The sequence below is a fragment of the Rhineura floridana genome, chromosome 2, assembly GCF_030035675.1.
Source record: "Rhineura floridana isolate rRhiFlo1 chromosome 2, rRhiFlo1.hap2, whole genome shotgun sequence".
Classification (NCBI taxonomy): Eukaryota; Metazoa; Chordata; class Lepidosauria; order Squamata; family Rhineuridae; genus Rhineura; species Rhineura floridana.
This window is the reverse complement of record NC_084481.1, coordinates 183282160-183302558: the sequence shown is the minus strand read 5'-3', so window position 1 is coordinate 183302558 and position 20399 is coordinate 183282160. Positions and strand designations below refer to the sequence as shown.

At 41.2% G+C, this 20399-nt stretch overlaps 1 protein-coding gene across 5 annotated transcripts in view; it reads left to right on the top strand.

The window, feature by feature from the left end:
• HEATR5A (HEAT repeat containing 5A) overlaps positions 1-20399 on the top strand; it is a 144875-nt gene that overhangs the window by 13741 nt on the left and 110735 nt on the right. For 4 of the 5 annotated variants that reach the window (XM_061611591.1, XM_061611593.1, XM_061611592.1 and 1 more), the window contains exons 2-6: positions 3790-4008; positions 4324-4535; positions 5909-6017; positions 7081-7230; positions 12441-12612. In XM_061611591.1, the coding sequence (XP_061467575.1) occupies positions 3883-4008; positions 4324-4535; positions 5909-6017; positions 7081-7230; positions 12441-12612 (769 nt within the window). In that variant the 5' untranslated portion in view covers positions 3790-3882. The remainder of the gene's footprint in view (positions 1-3789; positions 4009-4323; positions 4536-5908; positions 6018-7080; positions 7231-12440; positions 12613-20399) is intronic. The other variant, XM_061611594.1, reaches the window with a different exon arrangement.

Here is a 20399-nt window from a genome sequence, read left to right as displayed (position 1 = left end):
ATAGTCCCAGACAATATAATGTTCCAAAGTTCATATTTTTTATTTTTTTCTCCTCGGAATAGAAATCCCTCTTCTGTTTATATCTTTAGAATGCACTTCCAGGACAGCTTTTTGCAATAGAAGCAGAGATAAGCTGTTAATTTCGTGAATAACAGAGAAGAGTTATAGCTCACCCAGAAGTTCTTTAAAGCTGATTCATTTGACAAATCTCTTTTCGCTGCAACAATTTAAACCAAGTAAAAAAAGAATAGAAAGAAGGGTGCTTGCCTGTTAGTCCATTTTCTCTTTGAAGAAAAGATAAACGTGTCGCATTAATCAGATAGAGCTTGTTCGGAAGTCCGTCCGGCATTGCTGACTGGACCTTTTCTCATAAATTAATGAAATCCAGTCCTCCCAACAAAAACAGGCTTTTGAGGTTGATCTCTACGTTTCTCCCTGCCCGGGAGAAATTTCATCAGTCAAAAAAAAAAAATGTTCTGACTGATTTATATCTGAATAAGCTTCTTCTGAGGCGGGAGCCTGTCTCAAAAGCAGGCACAAGCGAAGTCACCTTTTTTTTTTTTTTTTGAAAAAATTATGTATATATTATATTTCTGAAGCTGCAGTTTGGGGGGGCATGGCAAACTGATGTTTGAGTTGTGTGATGTTTTTTGGGGCGTTTTCTTCAATGCTACATAGCTTCTAGGTCCAAACTGTGACAGACATAAAAATGTTATTTTCCCCTCATTTCTCTTTTAATATGTTGTTGTTACAGTAATACCTCTCATTAATGTACTCAATGGGACCAGAGCGAGTACGTAAACCAAAAATGTCCTTAAAGTGAAGCACTACCTTTTAAAACTTTTTTTCCCTCTCCTTCATGTGGATCCTCAAAGCCCCGCGCTAAAGCCTCTGCTGCTGCACTGCCATGCCTCTCAGCTGATCGCGATCGCGCCTCCCAGCTGATTTGCGGTGGTGCAATCGAGTCTATTTCCACCCCCACGTGCTAAAGCGGCTGCGCTGCCGTGCCTCTCCCTAACCCTAACCCTGTAAGTGGTTTGCTAGCTGTGTTTCTGGAGAAATACAGGCATATGGAGCATGTACGTTATAGCGAGGTGACGTTAAGTGAAGCGGCGTTAAGCGGGGTATGCCTGTATATGCCTTTAAGTCAGTTACGACTTTTGGTGACCCTATGAATCAACGACCTCCAGTAGCATCTGTTATAAACCACTCTGTTCAGATCTTGTAAGTTGAGGGCTGTGGCTTCCTTTATGGAATCATCCATCTCTTGTTTGGTCTTCCTCTTTTTCTACTCCTTTCTGTTTTTCCCTGCATTATTGTCTTTTCTAGTGAATCCTGTCCTCTCATTATGTGTCCAAAGTATGATAACCTCAGTTTCATCATTTTAGCTTCTAGTGATTGTTTGTTTGTTTGTTTATTATTTGATTTATATCCCACCCTTCCTCCCGGCAGGAGCCCAGGGCAGAACCCGGCAGTTCTGGTTTAATTTATTCCAACACCCACTTATTTGTCTTTTTCACAGTCCATTGTATGCAAAAAGCTCTCCTCTAACACCACATTTCAAATGAGTTGATTTTTCTCTTATCTGTTTTTTTACACTGTCCAACTTTCACATCCATACATAGAGATTGGGAATCTGAATGATCCTGACTTTAGTATTCAGTGATACATCTTTGCATTTGAGGACCTTTTCTAGTTCTGTCATAGTGCCCTCCCTAATCCTAGCCTCCTTCTTATTTCTTGACTATTGGCTCCATTTTGATTAATGACTGTGCCAAGGTATTGATAGTCCTTGACAAGTTCAGTGTCCTCATTGTCAACTGTAAAGTTACACAAATCTTCTGTTGTCATTACTTTAGTCTTTTTGACGTTCAGCTGTAGTCCTGCTTTTGTGCTTTCCTCTTTAACTTTCAACGGCATTTGTTTCAAATCATTACTGGTTTCTGCTAGTAGTATGGTTCTGCATATGATGTGTTCTGCATATAGATTAAACAAATAGGATGATAAAATACACCCGTCTCACACCCTTTCCGACTGGGAACCAATCAGTTTCTCCATATCCTGTCCTTAGTGTAGCCTCTTGTCCAGAGTATAGGTTGTGCATCAGGACAATCAGATGCTGTGGCACCCCCACAGCATTCCAACATTTTTCATGATCTACATAGTCAAAGGCTTTGCTGTAATCTATAAAGCACAGGGTGATTTCCTTCTGAAATTCCTTGTTCCGTTTAATTCCCCAATGTATGTTTGCAATATGATCTCTGATGCCTCTTCCCTTTCTAAATCTAGCATAGACATCTGGCACTTCTCGCTCCATATTTGGTAAGAGCCTTTGTTGTAGAATCTTGAGCATTACATTACTTGGGATATTAAGGCAATAGTTCATTAATTACTGCATTCTTTGAGATGTATATTGGACTCTTCCAGTCTGTGGGCCGTTGTTTTGTTTTCCATATTTGTTTACAAGTTTTTGTCAAAATCTGGACAAATTTAGTCTCAGTAGCTTGTAGCAACTCTACTGATATGCCACCTGTTCCTGGTGATTTGTTAGTTCCAAGTATTTTAAGAGCAGCTTTCACCTCACATTCTAAAACTTCTGGTTCTGGTTTCTCCATGAATGAATCTGTCATCCTGGCATCTCTATTTTTATAGAGTTCTTTAGTGTATTGCTTCCATCTTCCTTTTATCTCGGTCAGTCATTGTGCTCCCCTGTTGATTATTCAGCATCCCTACTCTTGGTTTAAATTTCCCTTTCATTTCTCTAATCTTTTCGAATAGGGCTCTTGTTCTACCCTTTTTGTTGTCCTCTTCTATTTCTATACAATAACGATTGTAATAGTTCTCCTTGTCCCTACGTAGTCGCTGTATATTTGCATTTAGGGTTCTAACCGTGTTTCTATCTGCCTTTGCTTTCCTTCTGTCTCTAACCATTTTAAAAGTTTCTTCTGTCATCCATTGAGGCCTTTCTTTTTAACTTGAGATATTATCTTATTGCATTCTTCCCTAATAATGTCTCTGACTTCACTCCATAGTTCTTCTGGTTCTCTGTCAGCAAAGTTTAACGCCTCACACCTATTTGATCTTTATATTCTTCTGAGATGTTATTTAAATTGTATTTTGGCATTATGATTGCTTTGTTCTTAATATTTGTGCATCTATATATAATTTATTCCACACTACTGAAAGAATATTAGACAGTCCTATGGATGCTGGTAGTTACTTGTGCCTAATTGAAAGTAAAGGCATCTGTGTTGCCCCATAAGAAAAAATCCAAAATGCATATTAGGACAATATCTTTATTTGGCCAACCAAAGTAGTGTGCTTGAGTCCTCCAAAACTCTTCATCAGGTTAGATAGTGAACACAGCAATTGGGGGGGGGATTTGCCATGGAATCTAAATCTGGACATAGCCTTAAGATGAAACAGGGGAGAAGGTAGCAGACATTGAAATGTAGCCCTTTTAGATGCTATGCTGCTGTCAGGTTCCAAGGGAAGCAAAATACCTTGTACCAGTACAGTTACAGCATTATTTTGTGCTTTGCACAGTGGCCAGCACCTTTCTAGATGCATGGCATCTGGAAACTTGTACCTGTGGTGCTGGTGTCTGTTACAATGATGCAGTGTCTTTCGCTCGGTGCAAGTATATTGCCACAGATTTTGATGTACAAGCAACAACTGTAACCCATCCTGACTGTTTTTGTTTCGCTGATGAAGATGCTCTTAAAGGCTGAGCAAAAATATTTAATATTTTTCATTTTTAAAATATTTTATATATTTGTGTTTGTTCAGGTGTTCCATTTTATTCAGCTAATACCAGCTAGCTACAGTCCTGAATGTCTTCATGAGTGGCTTTCAGATAGTGAGAAAGCGACGCTTTAAGGGATGGAGTTGGCTCACAGCTTATTACTTAATGAAGAAGGCTATAACCAACTGGGTGAATTTCAGAAAGCAGAGTTTATTTTTGAGTGGCTGAGGTTTTTGGAAAAACTTTTGCCAGCAACCAGTCGGGTAAGTATTGTACAACCGGAACAGAGTAACATTTTGAGAAAATTGCCTTTGTTACATATTTTTCTCCCCTAAATGGGCCAAAAACCTCAACAGCTAGTATGTGTTGGGAAGAAGTGTTTGTTTCACCACACATAATAGAGGTTGGATGCCTAGCAACAGGGCACACACTCAAACTTGAAGAGGTCTGGGCCTAACTCAGAAAGGCATGAGGCTTTTCAAGCAGGAGAAGTTCACATTCAGACCCCACCACAAATTGAACTTTGCCCCATCTTGAACTTTAAATATTTAAACCACTTACTCTTTTCATATTTTCAGGCTGATATAAAGGAAAAACAGAGCAAGCTTGTTGAACAACTGGTATCTTTATTAACCAGCTCACCAGGACCTCCTGCCAGACAGCTTATTGCCAAGAACCTTGCTATACTATATAGCTCTGGAGACACTTTCTCTGTTCACCAAACAATTGACAAATGCAATGAACTTATTCGCAGTAAAGATGATTCACCAAGTTATCTACCTACAAAACTGTAAGTCTAAATAGGTCCTGTGAAGTCATATTAGAATATTCCTTTTTAATTTTAAACAACAAAGGAGTCTGTGGCATGTTAAATATAAACTACAAATTGATTCAGGTTTTTGCTGGTCCAGGCAAGAGAATCATAGTGGGCTCCACTTGGTATACTCTACTACACACAGGCCTTTCCTTTCCTCCTGTCCTTTCCTCCAATTACATCCCTGTGCAGGAATGAGTCTAGCATCAGGTAATGGGGTAGCATGGTCCAACCAGTTCAATTAGTATCCAGAGAGATTTATCCAGCATTTGTTGGTGTGGCTAGAGATATTAGGTTGACATTGTGACAGGGACATGATTGTGCACTGCCATGAAAAAAGTCAATCATAGCCCCACTGCTAGAGCTATGGAGATGTACTCACAAGATGCCATTCTGGTATGTAAGGAGTATATTAATTAATAAATAATGTGCATGTCCCATGAGACTTTGAGAGGAGAATAGAAGGCATGCATGGCCTTGGAATTGCATAAGAGCAGGAAGTAGTCTCCTGAAAATAATTCCCTTTATGTCTCAACAGAGTACCAGAGGGCTCAATCCCAGTGAGATCAAGAAGGTGTTCTTCTGCCCTCGTAACTGTGGTCATTGGCAGGTCCACATGGGTTTTCTTTCATCACACATTTCTCTTTCTAAGTTAGATTTATGTTGGCAGGTTGCATTTGCTGCTGCTTCTCCTTGCTATGGCCCTGTCGCCATTGCCATCCTGGTTGCACTAGCTGGATGCACGCCAAAGGATGGCAAGAAAACCTGAGAGGGCAAAGCTGTCAGCAGCACTGGTTGCTGCTGTCGCTGTGCCTCACTACAGCTGGGCTTCAGTTATACGCTCTGAAAGATGTTCAGTCATGTTGACCACTGATGGCAAGGATGGGAAGAGCCTACTTTGTCAGACATGTGAAAATGAAGCTCATGCCAGAGTCACTTTGCTAGGCTTTTTAAAGGTATCACAGACCTCCTGTTCTTGTTTGGCAGAATGGACTAACATAGCTGCCCTGCTAGTCTGTTTTTTTTCTTGTTGTTGTTATTAAATGATTAGTTTGGGAAGTGCCAAATAAAATAAACGATCCATTAAATTAGAAGCTGACTTGAAAGGCTCATTTAAAATTTTCTTTTTTGTATGATTGTGAAATCGGTTCGGCTTTTATAATATGTTGATCATTAAATTGAACTATAGTTTACTTCCTTAGTAATTTAATATTTAATTGCTATTTGTAATTATGAACTACAGTTGTGTGTAATAAAATGTTGGCATCATAACTTACTAGGAGCATTTTGTAAATTGTCAGTTGACTCTCTGCCATTTTTTTTCCTTTCCAATTCTCTGTTTTAAAAAGCGCTGCAGTCGTTTGTTTGGGCTGTTTGTACAAAAAACTGGGAAGAATTTTGGGCAACAGCTTTATGGATACTGTAGGGAATATCCTTAAAGCAATTAAGAATGCAGAGGTAAGGAAGCATGAATTCAAATGCAGAAGTGAAATAAAATACCAAGATGAGTGGATTGTCATTTGGAAAAAAGATTTATTTATAAAACATGTTTATTAAAGAAAAATGTCTCCCATTAAGAGAGACTCTGTAGTACAGTAGGGCCCCGCTTTACGGCGTTCTGCTTTAAGGCGTTCCGCTGATGCGGCGCCTTTCATTTTCAATTTTAAAGGGTTTTTTTCCCTTTTGCGATGTTTTGTGACGTTTTCGCGTTATTTTTGCACAACGTGGCCCATTAAAGTCAATGGGGTTCCGCTTTACGGCGTTTTCCACTTTACGGCGGGGATCCGGAACGGAACCTGCCGTATAAGCGGGGCCCTACTGTACAAGGCAGTTATGAGGCTTGACACAGTTAACAGTTACCTCTGGGTGTATATTTTTAGAACCATAAATTATTATGCTATCAATTCATTGCAAATGCAAATGGACTGCCTTCAAGTCGATCCTGACTTATGGCGACCCTATGAACAGGGTTTTCATGGTAAGTGGTATTCAGAGGTGGTTTACCACTGCCTTCCTCTGAGGCTGAGAGGCAGTGACTGGTCCAAGGTCACCCAGTGAGCTTCATGGCTGTGGGGATTCGAACCCTGGTCTCCCAGGTCGTAGTTCAACACCTTAACCACTACACCCCACTGGCATTAAAATACCTGAAAAACTACTTTATTCTTGAATCGAATATTGTAAATAAATTTGTTTTGTCTTAAAAGGGTATTGCTCCCTTTAATAGTTGCAATTGTTTTACGTGTGCACTCCCTTTTTAACTGAGAATGTGAACTCAAACAGGTTTTGAGATCTTGAATAGTACAGAGGCTAGAGTGCTGGAGTTTGAGTAGGGAGACTCCGCTTCCAATTTCTACTCTGCTATCGAGTTCACCAGGGGATCTTGGGCAAGATCTCTCAATCTAGCTTGCCTCAAATATTTGAAGTGATGTTAAACATTGCTCTAAACTTGCTCGAGGAAGAGTAACATAAAAATGTAACAAATAAATAAGTCCAAAATAAGATGATCTTTTTCTCTTGTCAGTCTCAAGGGCGGTATGAGATCATGCTGAGTTTGCAAAATATATTGAAAGGTCTGGGAGTTGCTGCTATTCCATGTCACAGAGATATTTACAAAGCTGCCCGTTCATGCTTAACAGATAGATCAATGGCAGTTCGCTGTGCTGCTGCAAAGGTAAGGTGCCCTCTTAATTGTTTTTAGTAATTAATCTTCCTGTATACAGTTGAATATGTTAAATGGAGGATAAAAGAAAATCATTTTTTTTCTCCCTTGTGGCACTGAAGACTTGTTACATTTTAAACAATTGCTAAATAATACTTCCATATCATTCACTATAGCTTTTTCTTCCATGAACATATATGTCTCTGACTTTTGTTAGTTTTCTGTGCAACCTCTGTTGTAGAACTTCTGTATATTATCTGAACATTTTTCAATCTTCATAAAGCCCCACTGAATACAATGATGTGCACATGTTTTAATAATCAGGTCAGTCTAGAAGCGATTAGAAAGTAAAACATATGTTTACACAAACAGATTTTTTAAAACAGTTTGAATTTATGTTTGAGGTTGCTGCTCCTTCCAAAGTATTAGAAACCAGTATTAGCGCTGCAGCTCAGCAAATGTTGCATTTCTTCTCTCCAAGGTGGATCACCTTGTCAGTTTGGAAGACTTAAACAGTGCACACCGATGAGGTTGGAGTCCTTTCAGGGATTATAAAAGTGAGGCTAACCAGACTGCTGGCTTGCCTGGAGAGTTTGTTTCTTTTCATGCCAAAGTTTCAGAAGCATTCAGAATTCTTCATCTGCTCCACAAGCTAGAGGGAGCCCCAGCTGACGAAGCGTCAAGGCGAGTTAAGCAGCAGAGCGAGTTCGGCAGCAGGGCGAGGAGGCCAGGGCCCCCCACTCTGCCCGTCTGTTCCCTGACCTCAACTAAACCGCAGTTTCCAACCCATTAACGTAATAAACCTTAAACAAAACTATGCAGGTAAGAAGCCAGCAGGGGTGTGGGGGCTTTCCAGTGTTTTGCACTGCCTGCAACATGTACGACTATCTGCCTGTTGGACAGAAGTCATGGGTGTGCTCTCGGTGCAATGAGCTCCTGGCTCTCCGGGAACGACTTCATTTCCTTGAGGCCAAGGTGGCTGACCTGGAAAAGCTGAGAGAGGCAGAGAGGTGTGTGGAGGAGGCCTTCAGGGACGTTATAGCTGTGTCCCACTCCAAGGATGATAGCTCTTCTGCTATCATGGAGAACGATGGTCTCAGGGAAGGAGAGCATCCAGCTGAGGGAGAGGGAAACGATCCCTTAGAAGGGACCTATCCCTTGGGGGATGAGCAGCTATCGTGCTGAGGATATATCTCCGGGGGGTGGAGGAATCCTTGTAGTGGGTGATTTGATCATTAGGAACATGACAGTGGGGTGTGTGATGGGCATGCAGACCGCAAGGTGATTTGCCTGCCTGGTGCGAAGGTTGTGGATATCGCCCGTCGTTTAGATAGTTTGGTAGACAGTGCTGGGGAGGAGTCAGTTGTCGTGGTGCACGTTGGCACCAATGACATGGGGAAATGCAGCCGTGAGGTCCTGGAAGCCAAATTTAGGTTGCTAGGTAGGATGCTGAAAGCCAGGACCTCCAAGGTGGCTTTCTCTGAAATGCTACTGGTTCCACGTGCAGCCAGCCAGACAGGCACAGCTTTGCAGTCTCAATGCGTGGATGAGACGATGGTGTCGGGTGAAAGGGTTTGGATTTGTTAGGCACTGGGGAACATTTTGGGACAAGCCGGGCCTGTACAAAAGGGACAGGCTCCACGTGAACCAGAGTGGAACCAGACTGCTGGCACTTAAAATTAAAAAGGTGGCAGAGGCAGCTTTTAAAGTGACTGAGGGGGGAAACCCGACAGAAGCTGAGGAAGGTCTGGTTCGGAATAAACCTCCCCCCTGGGATAAAAACCAAAGAAATGATGAAATTTTAAAAGGGGTAGGCCTAGAAGTAGGCATTGTGAGAGCAGGGGCACAGGATATAAATTCAGAAGAGCAAAATTACCACAGGCCAAACCACAAGTGCCAAAGACACTTGAAGAGAGACACTGCTTACAAGTGCCTGTATGCTAATGCTAGGAGCCTCTGAACCAAGATGGGAGAACTGGAGTGCTTGGTCTTAGAGAAGAGCATTGATATAGTGAGCATAACGGAGACCTGGTGGAATGGAGAAAACCAGTGGGATACGGTTATCCCTGGATATAAACTATATCGGAAGGACAAGGAAGGACGTATTGGTGGCGGTGTCACTCTATACGTGAAAGAAGGCATTGAATCCAGCAAGCTCGAAACCCCAAAAGAGGCGGACTCCTCCACAGAATCGTTGTGGGTGGTGATACCATGCCCCAGGAGTGATTTAACACTAGGAACAATCTATCGTCCCCCTGATCAAAATGCTCAGGAAGACCTTGAGATGAGATATGAAATTGAGGAAGCATCCACACTAGGAAATGTGGTAGTAATGGGTGACTTCAACTACCCGGACATAGACTGGCTGCATATGTGTTCCAGTCATGACAAAGAAGCAAAATTTCTAGATACTCTAAATGACTATGCCCTAGACCAGTTGGTCATGGAACCGACCAGAGGGACAGCAACCCTGGACTTAATCCTCAGTGGGGACCGGGACCTGGTGCGAGATGTAAGTGTTGTGGAACCGATTGGGAGCAGTGACCATAGTGCTATTAAATTAAACATACACGTAAACAGCCAATTGCCAAGAAAATCCAACACAGTCACATTTGACTTCAAAAGAGGAAACTTCACAAAAATGAGGGGATTGGTATAAAGAAAGCTGAAAAACAAAGTCCAGAGGATCACATCACTCAAAAATGCTTGGAAGTTGTTTAAAAACACTATATTAGAAGCGCAACTGGAGTGCGTACCGCATATCAGAAAAGGTATCACCAGGGCCAAGAAGTTGCCAGCATGGTTAACGAGCAAAGTCAAGGAAGCTCTTAGAAGCAAAAAGTCTTCCTTCAGAAAATGGAAGTCTTGTCCGAATGAAGAAAATAAAAAGGAACACAAACTCTGGCAAAAGAAATGCAAGAAGACAATAAGGGATGCTAAAAAAGAATTTGAGGAGCACATTGCTAAGAAAATAAAAACCAACAACAAAAAATTCTATCAATACATTCAAAGCAGGAGACCATCTAGGGAGGCGATTGGACCCTTGGATGATAAGGGAGTCAAAGGTGTACTAAAGAACGATAAGGAGATTGCAGAGAAGCTAAATGAATTCTTTGCATCTGTCTTCACAGTGGAAGATATAGGGCAGATCCCTGAACCTGAACTAACATTTGCAGGAAGGGATTCGGAGGAACTGAGACAAATAGTGGTAACAAGAGAGGAAGTTCTAGGCTTAATGGACAATATAAAAGCTGACAAATCACCAGGCCCGGATGGCATCCACCCGAGAATTCTCAAAGAACTCAAATGTGAAATTGCTGATCTGCTAACTAAAATATATAACTTGTCCCTCGGGTCCTCCTCCGTGCCTGAGGACTGGAAAGTGGCAAATGTAACGCCAATCTTCAAAAAGGGATCCAGAGGGGATCCCGGAAATTACAGGCCAGTTAGCTTAACTTCTGTCCCTGGAAAACTGGTAGAAAGTACGATTAAAGCTAGATTAACTAAGCACATAGAAGAACAAGCCTTGCTGAAGCAGAGCCAGCATGGCTTCTGCAAGGGAAAGTCCTTTCTCAGTAACCTATTAGAATTCTTTGAGAGTGTCAACAAGCATATAGATAGAGGTGATCCAGTGGACATAGTGTACTTAGACTTTCAAAAAGCGTTTGACAAGGTACCTCACCAAAGACTTCTGAGGAAGCTTAGCAATCATGGAATAAGAGGAGAGGTCCTCTTATGGATAAGGAATTGGTTAAGAAGCAGAAAGCAGAGAGTAGGAATCAACGGACAGTTCTCCCAATGGAGGGCTGTAGAAAGTGGAGTCCCTCAAGGATCGGTATTGGGACCTGTACTTTTCAACTTGTTCATTAATGACCTAGAATTAGGAGTGAGCAGTGAAGTGGCCAAGTTTGCTGACGACACTAAATTGTTCAGGGTTGTTAAAACAAAAAGGGATTGCGAAGAGCTCCAAAAAGACCTCTCCAAACTGAGTGAATGGGCGGGAAAATGGCAAATGCAATTCAATATAAACAAGTGTAAAATTATGCATATTGGAGCAAAAAATCTTAATTTCACATATACACTCATGGGGTCTGAACTGGCGGTGACAGACCAGGAGAGAGACCTCAGGATTGTAGTGGACAGCACGATGAAAATGTCGACCCAGTGTGTGGCAGCTGTGAAAAAGGCAAATTCCATGCTAGGGATAATTAGGAAAGGTCTTGAAAATAAAACAGCTGATATCATAATGCCGTTGTATAAATCTATGGTGCGGCCGCGTTTGGAATACTGTGTACAGTTCTGGTCGCCTCATCTCAAAAAGGATATTCTAGAGTTGGAAAAGGTTCAGAAGAGGGCAACCAGAATGATCAAAAGGGGATGGAGTGACTCCCTTACGAAGAAAGGTTGCAGCATTTGGGGCTTTTTAGTTTAGAGAAAAGGCGGGTCAGAGGAGACATGATAGAAGTGTATAAAATTATGCATGGCATTGAGAAAGTGGATAGAGAAAAGTTTTTCTCATAATACTAGAACTCGTGGACATTCAAAGAAGCTGAATGTTGGAAGATTCAGGACAGACAAAAGGAAGTACTTCTTTACTCAGCGCATAGTTAAACTATGGAATTTGCTCCCACTACGTGCAGTAATGGCCACCAGCATGGATGGCTTTAAAAGAAGATTAAACAAATTCATGGAGGACAGGGCTATCAATGGCTACTAGCCATGATGGCTGTGCTCTGCCACCCTAGTCAGAGGCAGCATGCTTCTGAAAACCAGTTGCCGGAAGCCTCAGGAGGGGAGAGTGTTCTTGCACTCGGGTCCTGCTTGCGGGCTTCCCCCAGGCACCTGGTTGGCCACTGTGAGAACAGGATGCTGGACTAGATGGGCCACTGGCCTGATCCAGCAGGCTCTTATGTTCTTGTGTTCATCTGAAAGAGGTGAAGAGTTTTAATGTTTAATTGTCATATCTGTTCAAGCATTGCCCTTTATGGCCATAATAATATTTATTGATGTTTTTGGTGTAGTATGGTAGGCTTGCTTTGAGACTTACAGTGCAATCCTGTACATGTCCACACAAGAGTAAGACCCATTGAGTTTGGTGGGATTTACTACCAGGTAAGTGGGTATAGGATTACAGTCCTGACGATATTTATATTACACAGAATTTATACAAACAAGATTGAACCTATTTCTTTTCATGTTTTCTTTTTTAATTTTTGGAATAGTGTCTTCTCGAACTGCAGAATGAAGCAACTTTCATGTGGAGTACAGACCTGGATAGCGTTGTAACTCTGTGTTTTAAGTCATTTGAAGGGTCAGATTATGATGTACAACTTGCTGTTTCTAAGCTCTTAGGCAAAGTGTTGGTTAGTGCTGTTACATCTAAACAAGGCACAGGTAAGTTTATTAGTGTTGTCCTCCACCTATATTGGTGTAAGGAAGAAAACTACAGTTAACAAATTATTGGCAAACTGCAGGAGATAGGAAACAGCCCTCAGAATAGATGTGTGGTTTCAGCACATGATCATATATTGTATATGATCTCCCCCAGCCCCCGGGATACCTGTCTTGATTTGTGATATATGTTCTAACTGAGCTTCTATTATTATGGAGATATTTGACCCTCTTCATTTTCCCTTTTGACTTCCTTTTCACCAGTCCCCTCCTTTTTGGAAAGTTTGCTCTTCTGAAGTCCAATGTAATTGTGTTGGGCTTTCTGGGCAATTGTCTACTTATTTATTTATTTATTTAAAATATTTCTATCCCGTCCTTCTACCCTATAATGGGGCACTCAGGGCTGCTTACAAAAATAAAATCAAACATGTACGTAATAAAATTGTAAACAGTAAAATCACAGAAACATTAAATTTAAAATATATAAAATACAATTAAAATACATAAAATACAATATGTGTGTGTGTGTGTGAACGTAATTGTGATTAACCAAACAGAGGTTTTTATTGTATTAACAAAACGTTTCAGCTTCCGCCTTCATCAGCTGCTAACATACAAATGCTGTTACCAAGGTGGCAATTATAGAGCTTTGAGGATGGAATGCTCAGAGGGGCTTCATTTGCAGAAGCTAAGTGATGCTGGTACTGTCCTTCAGGTTCAGGCCATGTGGTGCCAATGTGTCCAGAGAGTATGCCCAAAAGTTCTCCTTTTGGTCAATATGTTGAATTTGATATCACTGTTCCCAGTCAGCTCAGCAACAACTGCGCCTTGCATCAAGACCTGATTGTCACTTAAGATTAAGTCCAGGGTCACTGCCCCTCTTTGTTGTGTTTGGAATGTGGCACAGACCCAGTCTATGTGAGGATAATTGAAGTCATACATTACTACAATGCTTCCTCCTCTGGATACCACCTTGGTTTCATTCTTCATATCAAGGCTATACTGGATGTTTTGGTTAGGGGGACAATATATTAAATTACATTTGAGACCTGATATCACCACCACAGCACTTCTCTGGAGGAGTCTGCCCCTTTTGGGATTTCTAGCTTGTTGAACTCAGTGCCTGCCCTCTTTGACATACAGAGAGACATCACCTCCCGTATGTCCTTCCTATAGAGTTTGTATCCAGAGATCTCCTGCCCCAGAACTAGGAAGAAAGAGTCTATGAGGGCTTCATCACCACCCAGATACAATGGCGCCGACCTTACACACACTCAGGAAACCTTTAGGCTGAATCTCTCTGTATTCTGACCTGGGAGTAAGTCCCATTAAACGCAGTGGAGCTGACTTCTGAGTAGATGCTTCTAGGTTTGCAGAGTTAGTTGCTATAAACAAGTTCAGGAGTCTGAAGAAGCAAGGGGTCTCTCACTACGTTCTCTATCCCCCTCCTTTACAACATTCTTATGAGGTTGGGTAGGTAGAGAGAGAGAGAGGATTTGAACTCTGTTTTCTCTGGGCCCTCTCCAATGCTCTTACTGCCACAACAGCCTGCATCAGCACCCTCTTTTCTGCCATAACTGAAGAGGAATAGCTTGGAGTTCAGGGCTGAGGTGGGGAGCTGCTTTTGCACAGACAGAAAACTTCAAGTTTCCTCGGGGAAGGACCATAGGTCAGTGATAGAGTGTCTACTTTGCATGCAGAAGGTCCCAAGTTCAATCACCAGCATCTCCTGGTAGGACTGTCAGAAAGGCTCAAGAGCTGCTGCCAGTCAGTGTAGACAATACTGAGCTAGATTGACCAATGGTCTGACTTAGTATAACACAAAATACACAGAAAAAGTCACTAACCAAAATTGGAAGGAAAATGAAAAGCACTGTGGTGTGCAGCTGAAATGAAAACTAGTAAAACAATAAAAACAAGCACAATGACTGTGAATAACAGAACAGATAAATATATTGAGAGGCCCAAAACATGGGACCTAAAAGAACAATACATAACAATGCAAAATGCTGCCACAGTGAATATAGTAACATGAAAAACTATACAAAGATAATGCAAAGATGACAGTTATTCCAGATTGTTAAACTGTTTCAGTGCTTCTTCAGGCATTCATAATACTCAAATTTCAGCACCCAGCCTTGTGTCTCCCACAAGTATCTGCTAGAAATGTTACCCACATATAAGTCAATGACCAGTAAAGGTATTCAAACAGCACCATATTCAAAGTGAAAGTACATAAATACCTCCACTGAAGAAAATGCAATGTATATAAGTTGCCAATACTGTAGCTCAACCATTATTTTCTTGTGGGGTGATATGCCCTACAATTACATAAATCATTAAGTATTATAAAGAAGCCAATCAATAAAACAGCCAATTGTGTCTGTGATGAAGCATCTAACCATTTACATACCTCATGTGAGAAAATAGCCACTTCTAATCAGGAGAGAAGCAAACCCTGCTCTGAACCAAGCTGCAATCTCAGCTGTAATTATGGTATAATCAAGGTCAGCTGCTGGCAACAGTTAAAGAGACCAGATAAATATGAAACTGGTGTAGATGACTATAACAGGAATCCAATTGAATGTATGCGAAGGAAAACAAGCCACAATACACTAGTCCAATGGCAGTGTTGAACAATGATAAGAACATGAGACATTGCAATAACGTGCTATTAAATTAAACATACATGTAACTGGCCAATTGCCAAGAAAATCCAACACGGTCACATTTGACTTCAAAAGAGGAAACTTCACAAAAATGAGGGGATTGGTAAAAAGAAAGCTGAAAAACAAAGTCCAGAGGGTCACATCACTCGAAAATGCTTGGAAGTTGTTTAAAAACACTATATTAGAAGCTCAACTGGAGTGCATACCGCAGATCAGAAAAGGTACCGCCAGGGCCAAGAAGATGCCAGCATGGTTAACGAGCAAAGTCAAGGAAGCTCTTAGAGGCAAAAAGTCTTCCTTCAAAAAATGGAAGTCTTGTCCGAATGAAGAAAATAAAAAAGAACACAAACTCTGGCAAAAGAAATGCAAGAAGACAATAAGGGATGCTAAAAAAGAATTTGAGGAGCACATTGCTAAGAACATAAAAACCAACAACAAAAAATTCTATAAATACATTCAAAGCAGGAGACCATCTAGGGAGACAATTGGACCCTTGGATGATAAGGGAGTCAAAGGTGTACTAAAGAACGATAAGGAGATTGCAGAGAAGCTAAATGAATTCTTTGCATCTGTCTTCACAGTGGAAGATATAGGGCAGATCCCTGAACCTGAACTAACATTTGCAGGAAGGGATTCTGAGGAACTGAGACAAATAGTGGTAACGAGAGAGGAAGTTCTAAGCTTAATGGACAATATAAAAACTGACAAATCACCGGGCCCGGATGGCATCCGCCCGAGAGTTCTCAAAGAACTCAAATGTGAAATTGCTGATCTGCTAACTAAAATATGTAACTTGTCCCTTGGGTCCTCCTCCGTGCCTGAGGACTGGAAAGTGGCAAATGTAACACCAATATTCAAAAAGGGATCCAGAGGAGATCCCGGAAATTACAGGCCAGTTAGCTTAACTTCTGTCCCTGGAAAACTGGTAGAAAGTAATATTAAAGCTAGATTAACTAAGCACATAGAAGAACAAGCCTTGCTGAAGCAGAGCCAGCATGGCTTCTGCAAGGGAAAGTCCTGTCTCAGTAACCTATTAGAATTCTTTGAGAGTGTCAACAAGCATATAGATAGAGGTGATCCAGTAGACATAGTGTACTTAGACTTTCAAAAAGCGTTTGACAAGGTACCTCACCAAAGGCTTCTGAGGAAGCTTAGCAATCATGGAATAAGAGGAGAGGTCCTCTTATGGATAAGGAATTGGTTAAGAAGCAGAAAGCAGAGAGTAGGAATAAACGGACAGTTCTCCCAATGGAGGGCTGTAGAAAGTGGAGTCCCTCAAGGATCGGTATTGGGACCTGTACTTTTCAACTTGTTCGTTAATGACCTAGAATTAGGAGTGAGCAGTGAAGTGGCCAAGTTTGCTGATGACACTAAATTGTTCAGGGTTGTTAAAACAAAAAGGGATTGCAAAGAGCTCCAAAAAGACCTCTCCAAACTGAGTGAATGGGCGGAAAAATGGCAAATGCAATTCAATATAAACAAGTGTAAAATTATGCATATTGGAGCAAAAAATCTTAATTTCACATATACGCTCATGGGGTCTGAACTGGCGGTGACCGATCAGGAGAGAGACCTCGGGGTTGTAGTGGACAGCACGATGAAAATGTTGACCCAGTGTGCGGCCTCTGTGAAAAAGGCAAATTCCATGCTAGGGATAATTAGGAAAGGTCTTGAAAATAAAACAGCCGATATCATAATGCCGTTGTATAAATCTATGGTGCGGCCGCATTTGGAATACTGTGTACAGTTCTGGTCGCCTCATCTCAAAAAGGATATTATAGAGTTGGAAAAGGTTCAGAAGAGGGCAACCAGAATGATCAAGGGGATGGAGCGACTCCCTTACGAGGAAAGGTTGCAGCATTTGGGGCTTTTTAGTTTAGAGAAAAGGCGGGTCAGAGGAGACATGATAGAAGTGTATAAAATTATGCATGGCATTGAGAAAGTGGATAGAGAAAAGTTCTTCTCCCTCTCTCATAATACTAGAACTCGTGGACATTCAAAGAAGCTGAATGTTGGAAGATTCAGGACAGACAAAAGGAAGTACTTCTTTACTCAGCGCATAGTTAAACTATGGAATTTGCTCCCACAAGATGCAGTAATGGCCACCAGCTTGGATGGCTTTAAAAGAAGATTAGACAAATTCATGGAGGACAGGGCTATCAATGGCTACTAGCCGTGATGGCTGTGCTCTGCCACCCTAGTCAGAAGCAGCATGCTTCTGAAAACCAGTTGCTGGAAGCCTCAGGAGGGGAGAGTGTTCTTGCACTCGGGTCCTGCTTGCGGGCTTCCCCCAGGCACCTGGTTGGCCACTGTGAGAACAGGATGCTGGACTAGATGGGCCACTGACCTGATCCAGCAGGCTCTTCTTATGTTCTTATGTTCTTATGTTCTTATTTTGTCAATATGATATGAAAATTTAAAAATATTTTAACAATATACATATTGTATGAAAAATTGAAGAATGAAATACTGGCAAGTACACAAATTACAAAAACACAGACAGATAGATGATACTTATACTTATACTTATACTTGGTATAAGGCAGCTTCCTATGTTTCAAACAATGTGCCACTGGTTTTCTCCACCAGGTTTCGATTATGCCCGCTATATCTGTGCGCTATTTTAAGACAAAGTATTACAGCAAACCCATCTTGACCTGGAGGTCCCTAGTATTAGCATATTTTAGGAATTTAATTTTTGGAGATTTTTAATTAAGTATCAGAAGCTTGCTCTAGAAACTCCTACCAAACTTCCCTATCACTTTTCACTTGAACTGTGGTGGTTTTGGTCACTTTATTATTTTATTATTAATTTTTTATTATTATTATTGATTGAATTTATATCCCGCCCTTCCAGTAGGAGCCCAGGGCAACAAACAAAAACACTAAAACATCATAAAAACAGACATTAAAACACATTAATGTTTAATTAAATTAATTAAAACACATTAAAATAAAACATCTTTAAAAACATATTAAAACAAAACATCTTTAAAAACATCTTTTTTAAAAAGCTTTAAAAACTTCTTTAAAAGCAACTCCAACACAGACGCAGACTGGGATATAAGGTCTCTACTTAAAAGGCTTGTTAAAAGAGGAAGGTCTTCACAGTAGGCGTCAAGAAGATAACAGAGATGGTGCCTGTCTAATATTTAAGGGGAGGGAATTCCAAAGGGTAGGTGCCACTACACTAAAGGTCCACTTCCTATGTTGTGTGGAACAGACCTCTCAATACGATGGTATCTGCAGGAGGCCTTTACCTGCAGAGAGTAGTGACCAACTAGGTATGTAAGCGGTAAGATGATCTTGCAGGTATCTTGGTCCCAAGCTGTATAGGGCTTTGTACACCAAAACCAGAACCTTGAACCTAGCCCGGTAGCTAATGGGCAACTGGTGCAAGTCTTTCAGCACCGGGGTGACATATTGGTGATACCCTACCCCAGTGAACAGTCGTGCTGTTGCATTTTGCAGCAGCTGCAGCTTCCAAATCAAACTGAAGGGCAGCCCCACACAGAGTGCATTACAGTAATCCAACCTGGAGGTTACCAGTGCATGGACAACAGTGGTCAGGCTATCCCGGTCCAGAAATGGCCACAGCTGTCTTAACAGCCAAAGCTGGTAAAAGACACTTGTTGGACTTCTGATGTAATCAGAACAAATGAGGTTATGGTTTAACAAGAGGTTTATTTGAAAGATGCATGCAACTGGACACAAGAATACAAAGAAGAAACATTCCTAGGGTAGTAGAGATCAAAGGCAGCAGTGGTGACCGGTCAGCCTATACTTTCCAGCTCATGGCCTCCAGGAGCAGGGCTGCCCTCCAAGAGAATTCACACACTCACTCCAAGCACACCACTCTGTGCCTTCTTATATGGCTGTTAAAACCTTGGATTCCATATGAGGTGGTGTATGTCAAATGCAGTACCCCATTGACTCTCTGATTGACTTCCTTTCTCCACATGTGACTTTGGCCTACACCCTAGAAGTCAGAAACACATACTGTCTATGAGTGTTTTGACAACTTTCTAGGTGCTTGCTTCACATTTCTGTGTTTGTACTTTTCCATTCTCACACAGTCCTACCTGCACGCCTGACCACTTCTATCCTTCCTGTTCTTACTAAGTGTTGGAAACTGTTGTCAGATAAGCCATTTAGCTTATTCTAAGTGACGCTTTTAGGGCCTAAATGAGAGAAATGCATATATGATGCATTTAGCTGTAGTCAAACCTATTGATTATTAATGTATATGAATCTAACAACTTAAACACCAATATATAGGCTATAGAAATTGGCAGCATTGGCATGAATTATCATGTTCCAAAATGAGCATTGCTGTGGATAAACAATGAAACTACAGAAGAAAAGGCAAGGAACAACATCAGTGAATATAGGAGATTGACTATAGGCTCATGTTTCAACTTAAATTTTATAGTCTATTCCAAATGAAAGCACTCCTCAGTTAATTAATCTAACTTTGACAGCTGGATTCTTTAGGTGTGCTCAAAACTCATGATACTGAAGTTCTGCTTCTAAGCCTGCTGCTTCCCCTGGATAACTTTGGATATGAGTAGCATTTGTCTAAGTCTGAGACTACCAGTAAAATTTGTTTGCTCATCTCTTCTGTTATGTACTGTAGTAAAAAAAAAACCCTGTAGTTTGTCTAGGTCAAGAACTATACTGTTTATAGACCATGCTATGTAATTTTAGCATGGAAAGTGCTGTGTCAACTTCCTCCTTCAGGAAAGCAAATGTAACATTTCTGTAAGTGTGTGCAGGCAACTGTGTGTCCCTTCCAAAGCCTATGTTTGGTCATTCATAATCATTTGTACCTCTAGTCTAGCCAGTGCCTTCAGTAAAGGAACCTATTAACTTCATCCTCATTGCATAAATATTATGCAATCTTCGGTGGTTCTAGAGAGCCAGTGTAGTGTAGTAGTTAAGGTGTTGGACTATGACCTGGGAGACCAGGGTTCAAATCCCCACACAGCCATGAAGCTCACTGGGTGACCTTGGGCCAGTCACTGCCTCTGAGCCTCAGAGGAAGGCAATGGTAAAACCCCTCTGAATACCGCTTACCATGAAAACCCTATTCATAGGTTCACCATAAGTCGAAATTGATTT